This window comes from Phoxinus phoxinus (genome assembly GCF_949152265.1).
Source record: "Phoxinus phoxinus genome assembly, chromosome: 5".
In the NCBI taxonomy this organism is placed as follows: Eukaryota; Metazoa; Chordata; class Actinopteri; order Cypriniformes; family Leuciscidae; genus Phoxinus; species Phoxinus phoxinus.
Window position 1 is genome coordinate 7,079,448 of NC_136880.1, and position 9,699 is coordinate 7,089,146.

Below are 9,699 nucleotides of genomic sequence, written 5' to 3' on the forward strand. Positions count from 1 at the left end.
ACATGGCTGTGTTTGGTTCTGCTGTTCAGAACACTCCCTACAAAGAGGAAACATTAACTTGCCCCCAGTCCTATAAGGCAGTACTGGGTGGAGCAACTTCCTCGGAGGAAGAACTGTAGCCTTGACGAGTCCATAATATTCTTCAAGGTTTTGAAAATCCTTGTATATTATTTCAGGATGACCAATTGGGTAGCATTTTCGAGCCTGACAGAAGGGATATAGTGAAGTAAAGTCAACGTACCTAACGCGTTCACCCTCCGCGACTTTGTGGTACAGTTTGAATGCGTTCGTGCGGCCTCCGAATAGAGCTTCACGCGGTTTCAATCTTTCAGGGTGTTTGTAAGTGGACATGAAATCCATCACGTCTGCATCTGTCTGTTTGGCATGACTCCAATCACATTCCCAAATTATCTCAACCTGAAGACCGTACGCACGCTCCAAAATTTCAAGCTTGTCGTCACATTGCCTTCTCAGAACAGCATAAGGCACTTTTGATAACGGGTTTAGATCATTTGAGTTATAACAGCGGTCGCATCCATGAAAAAAGCAACCGAGAAATTCGAATGCTTTTTTCACGACACCGTCGTCATAGAATCCATCCACGTAATATTTCCCAAATGACACCTCGCCACTGTTTAGAGCATGTTGAACATCTATGGACTGCGATTTTCGGACATATTCAAGCCATTCAATTGATATGTTTGAATATGTTTTGTTCTGGTTGGTGTACGCATTGTTGCGTGTCAGAGCTATTGTGTCTTTAGGGATGTAGTGTGTTTTATACGTAGCCATACATGTGGCCGCCAGAGTGGTGTAATTAAACGGATCAAGGCCTGTACACAGAATGAATTCATCGCGGTACTTCATACAAGCCTCCCTCAGCAAAACAACATCGTTTTTACCATAAAGCGCCAGTTCTTTTTTAAAATCGAACACTTTGTCAGAGATGGTACTGTACCAAACGTCAAACGCCGTTCTGTCTTGGTTCGACATCGTCGCATACCCATAAAATTTCTTGTCAGGGTAGACGCCTATGTAGTTGTCATTTTGAACGCGGTTAAAGTAGTGTGGAAAGTAACCCTTCTCTGCATTAGTCAGATTAAACGCAATAGGTGTCTTGGCCAGACGCATGGGGATGAATGAGTATGAATCAATAAACCGTTGCTTGAAAGCATTGTCGTACATCAAGATCAGACGGCAGCCTTGCATCGTGATTTTAGGAGCGATACCCATCTTAGTGAAGTATTCCAAAAGAATGAAATTGTCAAAACCCGATGCGTTATGAGCTATCCATGTGTAATTAAGGTAACGAGGTTGTCTGAATTTTTTAACGAGACGATCCACACAATCGGGTCCTTCAGCCACGAATTCTTCGCCAGCAAACGTAATAGCGCATACGAAATTGGCTGTGTGCCTTCCGTTTTCATAACGGGTCTCAAAATCATAGAAAATGTAACGATCGTTTGGCATCTCCGGCTTAACTGGTTGGATAAAACATTGATGCACACCATCGGTAACTAAACTCTCACCACAGTGTACACAACGATCTGCAGGGCATTTATGCGCTTTGGGTTTAGTACCGCTGACATGGTAACGTCTATTACATTTTCTGCAATATTTGGTCACATCACACTGCGCGTGTTGCATACCTTGAGGTGCTTTTTTATGCATCTCAAAACAGTAGTCAGACTTGCAGTAGCGCAAACAGTCGCCGCAGTGTTTTGACTTTTTGTTATGTTTATGACATTCTGGATCATTACAGACATCACAGATGTACCGACATCTGTGATCTCTCCTACATGTGTATCCTTGGTAGCAAAATCCACACACGTATGGGGTGCCAATAAACGCGCGTAGATTTTTTATCATAAAAAAATGATCGCCGTGCAGGTACAAAAATACTGTTTTAGGATGTGGTTCGTCTGTGTTTGTATACTTCTCCAAAACACCCGTATCAGATCGATAGAAGACAACTATTTTAACGTTCAGCATGCGTTCAAACTGTCTGATGTCATTAAACGCTATCTTGTGTTGGTCAGTATAGCCAGCTGCCTTCTGCAACGAATATGCTACAGACTCTAGCTCTGTGTGAGGTTTCTGGGGGTTTAGGAAATGCGCCAGACAGATTGCAAAACAAAGATTGTTTGAAATGTTTGTGGGACAGAACAGATTAAGTCTGTTTTTACTGATCACTTCATTGTGGGCTAGATCGCACATCTTTCGATAAACACCGCCGCGTTTACTTCTCGCTATCGACAGTCTTAAATTCAATCTCTCATCAAACTGGACATCCGCGTTGCTCTGCATTATTTTCTCAAGTTCGTTTATAAACAGATCTACACTGTAACCATTGGTGCCTGTCAAAAGTGTACTAACATCTGATGTCAAACTCGGACCTCTCAAGGTGATGCTGATTAAACTACCGTCGCCGCCCAACAGTCTGGAAAAGTCCACAACTTCAGAAAGTGTGTCATGTAAAAACATGGTGTAGGCTGCTAAATCTGTAGAAGATATCTCCCGCAGATTTATAAGCCTATGGATTTCCAGGCCATTGAACCGCGAGCGCGGCAGTACAGTGTACCCACACACATCACCACCCTCTCTTACAAGTGATTCTATGTCACTATGTGCAAGACCCATGTTGGGTGCACCTCGATTGAGTGTGCGGTGTGACTGGGTACCTGATCCCTCTCCTGACTGTGACAAAGACACAGGATTATCAAAAGCATCATTTGTTTCTGGAGGAGGTTCTGATTCCTCTCCATCCTGTTGGGTGTTTACAAAAGGTTCAAAATCAATATTTGGGACAGGATCCTCATCTACCATCGGTGTCATAATGTCCAATAATTCTAACAATGTATTAGTTGTAGACACAGACCTATTCACACCCTCCAATGTCTGAATTAAATAGAGCAATGTTTCTGTGTTACTGCAGTGTTCAGGGGATACCACACTGCCATCATCACGTCTAAACCTAGCTACCGGACCCTGATCAAAACGATCTGACTCCCGACAACGTTTAGCCATTTTTTTTTTTTTTTTTTTTAAACCAGATTTAGTTTTTAATTTTTATTTCAATCACTGACAGGTTTACAATTAAAGTAACTACGGAATTTAAAAACCAATATCTATACAGCGAGAAAAAAGAAAAACTAGCTAATCAATCATTATACAGCCGTGCTAAAAAATACACACAATGTTGGGATTAATGTAGAAGAAATTACACACAAAAACACATAATATATAATAACGTTCACAACTCACCCGTGTTTTTTTTTAAGCGTGAGTACGATCTGCTTTAACAGCTCCACAGACAGACCTTGATCTCTGACTACTTGTTGGATAGTTTTGCTATGCAACCGCTGAGCTGCTATGACTTGTTTAATACCAATGTCCTGTAGTTGTTGTGCAGCCGTCGTAGAATGTTCACGATCATTATGCTTATTCTCATAAGCATCTAAGCGTCTCTCAAAAGCATTAATGCGTTCGTTAAAACGTACCTCGAAGGCGTTCAACGCGGTCTTGACAGAGTCCTGTATCAGACCAATTATTTGTTGATTGTCTATATTGGCTTGTGATTCCCGTCTGAAAGCCTCCTGATTTGAAGGCAGCTCATCAGGGTCTGACTCTACCACAGCCACCACACGTTCGCTGGATGGAACAGACTGCAGGGTTTCTTTAGGGTCACTTGTAAACACGCACTCATCCCATGATTCTATCAGTCCGTCACTCCAGCTCTGAACGTCGTTTATATCAGGAACTGCATTGTCATTCACGACCACTTCTGTTGAGAAATAATAATAATATTAATTTAAAAAATAGTATGTATGCATTGCATGATACTTTTTTATTTTATTTATTTTTTCAACATGATTGTTTATAAAGGAGTGTTTGAAAAGAGTCTACACTTTTACAAAAATCACTCCAATACATACAGTAAAATAATTATAAATAAATTCCACACTCTAAGAGATGTGCCCGTTTATAAACAAATCATGTGTCAACAACAGTTCTGAACTAACACATTGTACACACACACACACACACACACACACACACACACACACACACACACACACACACACACACACACATACACACACACACAATCTCTCACTATCACATCCAAATAAAACATTATCGTACTCTGGTAGCTTATTTGCATCTAATTTAGAATGAACTGAATTCAATCAAACAACATTGTTTGTTTACATACTTTTAGCAGATCGTCTTGGCTTCTTCTGTGCCGATGTCTGTGCATGCCCGTCTCTCCCAACGTCATCAAACGGTACTTTTGCTTTTGCACAGGTCACCGCTGGGGCTTTACGTTTGAGTTTGTTTTTTGGTTTTGACACTAAACCAGCCGATCTATCCTTTGTCGTCACAATCCTAACCGTAGATTCAGACGCAACCTTGTTCACTAGGTTTGATAAGCCTTCTGGAAATACACATAAGAAAGTTTTAAACTAAATTCAACAAGACATTATAACACATAATAGCAGTATAACGATTGATGAAGTCGAATTACAATTATACACTCACCGAGGGGCTCGTTGTGTGCAATATCACGCGGAGCCGCATGCACTAACGCTGTGATGGTTTTCCGTTCCGGTCGGGCTGGTAAAAAAATGATAAACAACAAATGAAACATGTGTTTAGACAAAACGCATATGGGTCAGTCTCGCTAAGCATACACAACACTTACCGGGGGCAATGACGTCCGCGCTCTCTCGCAAAGAAGCACGCGCTGTATGCCTAACGTTACTAGACCGCTGATGAGTACCTCTGGTACCTCCTGTTATAAATAAATAAAGCGTTATTATAACACACACACACACAATATGTAGACTAACATTTAAACACAAATCATAATTATAGCCGACGTACCACTCGCTTGATTCAGAAAATTAAGTTCGTCAACAAGGTCGATGAGGCTCACTCCAGCCGCGTCACCTGAAGCGCGCAGATGTTAAACCTTAACCAACCCCAATAGAACAATGACTCTCACATAAATAAATAATGTTTCTTAATAATATTACTAAATAATAAAACACACTTACTGTTAAGACAAGCATCCATCTTCTTGCACTCGCGTTTCCAGCAACACAATTTACCTTGGAATATAGTTTGAGAACAAGGAAAATAAACCGAAGCGCTGACACGATCTGCACTGCTCTGCTCGATTCTGTAACTGACATTGCGTCCTACACAAATTTATACACGCAGCTTCTGGCGAAGTGCGAACTCGCAACAGCGCAGCAGACATAATACACACAGTCATAACACCTATGGCTCAAGTACAAAGGCAATAAAACACCCAGGAAGCCTGCTGACACCTTACTTTAAAATTCCCCGGTCAACACCTCCGGCTGCGTCACACGTCACGCGGCGCCATAGTTACTAGACACGCTGACGCCGTTACACCATCATAAATCAGAAACATATTCTAGAGACACAGATTCCCTGTCAATCATTTGTGACAGGGCAAGGGGGTAATAAATCAATCCAAAAGTGACACATGGTATATGTTATAACTACTGACAATAATATTATCCACCAAAGCAACAATCTGATTGATTCTAATGCAATTGTCTCCTTCTGTAATTCTGACGTGCACATCATTCAATACCAGTTCTCTGAATTGTAGAACTTCCCCTTCAAACAAGTCTGGTACAGGCCCATTTCTATGCTCTATATTTACTTGCATTTTTGGCCACTTAACTTCGACGCTATGTTTTTGGTTGTGAACTTCAGACACTCTACGGATCACCTGAGTTAGAGGGCTGTGTGGTTTTCTGATAATTTTTTTTAATGTACACAGGTAATTTTCAAATGGAAACCCAGAGATCACATCTAGATGACCATGAATCTTTACATCATCACTAAGATGAATCAACCCATGTATATTGTAGACAACAAACTCAGGACCATACAATTTACTGAAGTGCTCCACAAATGACACAAGTAACATTTTCGCGAAACCATTCAGAGCTGAACAAAGTCGGGGATTGGCTAAAATCGAGATGGCAACTGACAGCAGCATGAAGTTGTTATATATTTCCTCAGGTAACACACCCCTAAGAACAAGAGGACCGGTGTACAGAAGGAACTGCCTTAGTTCAGTTGCCTACCACCAGACTCCTTGGCTTCCTAGCAAATTCAACTGGGACGAATGCCTTCAAACTTACCAGCTTTTCAGAGATCTCCTGCATGTCACGACCCGAACGACGACACCATAGAGGGCCAGAACTGCCAAACCACAAATCTAAGAGCCTCCTCATTACTCCCAAACAAACCAAATGCATATAATCGTGAGGAAACTGACTGACCATACCGATACCTGTTTCAGTTAGAGGGGAAACTGCTACGTGATGTTCCTCATCTGTGCCCCTCGCAAATGACTCATCAGTTCTATCAGCAGCACTAACCTCTGGGAATGTCATGCGGTGACGAGCATAAACACCTGGCTGTAAACACTTATCACATCCTGCATAACCTGAATGGCCTTTCACCTGTTTGATAAAGGCTCTAGCAGGAGCATCACAAAGTACTGAAATTACCTTCAAAAACAAGGTTTTTGAGCCTATGACAAATCCCTCTCTCAGCATTGTCAATTCTTGAACAAGGGCACCAAGATACTCTTGCAATGAAGTGGGTTTAGTCTCACCACAGAACAAAGCAATTAACAGTGGCCTGCTGGAAATATACTCTTTGTGACGAAACATGCCTAACACTAGCCAGAACTGAGTCAACGAGCTCTTAAACAGCGGCAATCCATCAAAATTAAGCTGCAACATAAACACATTTCTATCTGGAAATTTGGACGACAAATACTCAAATGTTTTGCGAAACATGTTCAAAATACCAAAATAGAAAAACACTCCACCAGCCAACCTTTCCAGAGTGTACTTGGTTGCCGTTTTTAAAAGGGTTCTCTCATCCTTTGGAAGAAAGGGGTGATGCACTCTAAGGATGCACAGAAGAACAGACAATGCCACTAATGATACACCATACTCAACAGCCCAGCCAGACAGAGCAGTGGACAAATCTAAAGGAGAAGAAATCTCATCCTCATCATCCTCCTCCTCCTCCGAGACCTCATCCTCACTCACCATCTCAGTGTCCACAACTTCACCAAAGTCACTACTTACCATCTCATTGTGCTCTACAACACCTGTGCAAAGACTTCTTTGTACCTCTAAAATTCTGTCATTTGTCCTTTTTATGGCTCGCTTGCGCATGTTACTCCACTGGGACCGCTCCATTGTGAACTGGGGAAAACCAAACACAGACATTTGTTAACGCTACGGATTTATTTAGAGAGAAAAGAGAGGAGAAAGCTCTTTGTATGTACATCTTGAACTGTGTATATCCCAAATAGTCTAGGCTGTACTGTAAGGTAAACCTTAGTCACATAAGAAAACAACTCCACTGCTCAATTGATTTATTTGTATTGAAATTTGAAGTCAAATCTTTCACTAGCCTTCACATTCACAGAGTTACACTAGCCAAATAAAACCGCTCCATTCAAAAATACTTAGAAAAGGTAATACAAATATTTCAAGTTGAAGCCTGCAGCTTATTGATAATTTTATTTCATGTAAAAATCTGTCAGGCTCAATTGTGGAATAAGATAGAAACCATGCAATGAACACGGGAAAGGACATTTTTTGTTGGTGAGGCTAAAAACAAAAACATCTAAAAACACTATGGCTGCATCCCAATTCGCCTACTTATACTATGCCCTAAAAGTATGTACTTTTTTTTTTTTGAAGAAAAAGTATATACTTTTGAGTGTGTAGCAAAAGAATAGGCAAGCTTTGGGACATACTACTTCATCATCTTTAATGGACTGGCCACGTGCATCCTGTCAGTAAACTGCCCTGTCAATCATCTTGTCACAGTTAAAATCCTTCATTCAATCTAATTTAATTTCCTACTGTTTCGGAGAGAAATGTAGTCGCACGTTCATCTGCCAGTCATGGGTCTTTCATGCGGAGACTCCTCATGTGTTTTCAATTTGAATGTAATGATGCATTTAAAAGTTAATGGCTAAACGTGTCTTTACAAAAGTTAAAAATGCTGCTGCAGATGAAATATAATGTGGAAAACATTGAATAAATATATTTTCGTCAGTTAGATACTGATAATTAATTACTCAAACAACTTTATCTAAACTTCTCTACATAACCTCCGGACTCACGCGTCATCCATGTCTGTAGTTTTTTTTTTAACTTTTCACTCCTGTTTGTAGTTCTAACCGAATCCTCGTCCAGCGCGCGATGGGTTGTGGGCAATATTAGCCGTTAGAGTGCGCATCTGCACTTCATATTCTGACCGGAAGTCGTAGACCATCCGGGTATCTTTGGAACACTCATTTCAACATACTACGATTTGGGACTTACTAATTCTACTTTTGAATACTATTTATGACGGATAGTATGCGATTTGGGACGCAGCATACGACCGTGATCCGTTTAGCCATCTTATACCGCCTATATCAGATACACCGATGTGATTGGCTCCCCGAAGAATGCACCGGGAAAATGTCTGCCTCTTGCATTCTTTCGACGAGCACCAGACAGAACGACAGGTGCCATCTTGACCACTCCATGCGGTGTGAATAGACACGAAGTAGTGGCCTTTATAAGGATTTCTTCAAACAACCACTCTAAAAATGTTCAAATGCTATTACAATACCAATAAACTGCCTATCCATACGCCATATGCAGTTTTCTCATAAAATTCCTGTCATCTAACGTTAAAACTGCCATGACTATCTGCCTGGTGCTCATGAGGGCACGTTAACTTACCGTTAGGGTGCGAAAAAATCTACTTAGCAGATAAAATACGTTTAAATAGCCGACGCAAAAAAAAAAGCAACATAGAACAAGAGTTAAAAACATACAGAACACAACTTACCTTACTTTTACTTGGCTCTTGATAGTCAACGGTGAAATCTCTGTCAGGAAATGTACAGGAACATTTGGTTTGGTCAGAGAAACGGTTTGGTGAACATGCTAAACCTAGTAGCTAGCTAAAGTAACGTACGTTAAGTGCTGACGCTAAGGTCTGGTAACGTTACAACTATTCAAAAATAAATAAATTACTAAAAATAAAGCATAGTTCAGCTTAAGCAACACACTTACCTCAGCGCGGTTCAGCTACTGAGGATGAGAATTGTCCGACCTCGTTTAAAATGGCGCGGCAGCAAGGTCAAAGGGTAAATCACAAATGTTTTAATAAGTTCGTCTTTTCATACTTAAATATCATGTATCAGTTTTATTTTTATTATGTCAAGTTAATTATGTATAATAATTTAGTAAGACCCTACCTTTACATACATTTTAAATACGATTTCAGTCAAATTGATTAATTTATTTAATATTAATATTTAATATTAAATTAAATTGTGTAACTTCGTGTAATTTCATAAAGTTATGACAAAGACAACCTTGTCCATTAGAGGCTATATATTATGATAAAACTGGAGAGTTATGACTCCAGTTTTATCATATGGCCTCTAATGGACAAGGTTGTCTTTGTCATAACTTTATTTTATTATGTCAAGTTAATTATGGTCAGACCCTACGTTTACGTACATTTTAAATACGATTTCAGTAAAATTAATCCATTAATTTAATATTATATTAATATTTAATTTAATATTCAATTAAATTGTGTAACTTCGTGTAATTT

At 40.1% G+C, this 9,699-nt stretch overlaps 1 protein-coding gene across 1 annotated transcript; it reads right to left on the reverse strand.

Annotated features, from left to right (window-relative positions):
* Positions 1-6,119: 6,119 nt before the first annotated feature.
* LOC306998344 (uncharacterized protein) lies at positions 6,120-9,497 on the reverse strand (the record flags this gene model as incomplete). Its single annotated transcript, XM_079612311.1, has 3 exons — positions 9,150-9,497; positions 8,928-8,962; positions 6,120-7,271 (listed from the first exon to the last, which is right to left on the reverse strand). Exon 3 carries the CDS (start codon positions 7,263-7,265, stop codon positions 6,120-6,122), a length of 1,146 nt encoding a protein of 381 aa, XP_079468437.1. The 5' UTR covers positions 7,266-7,271; positions 8,928-8,962; positions 9,150-9,497.
* Between the last annotated feature and the right edge of the window lie 202 nt (positions 9,498-9,699).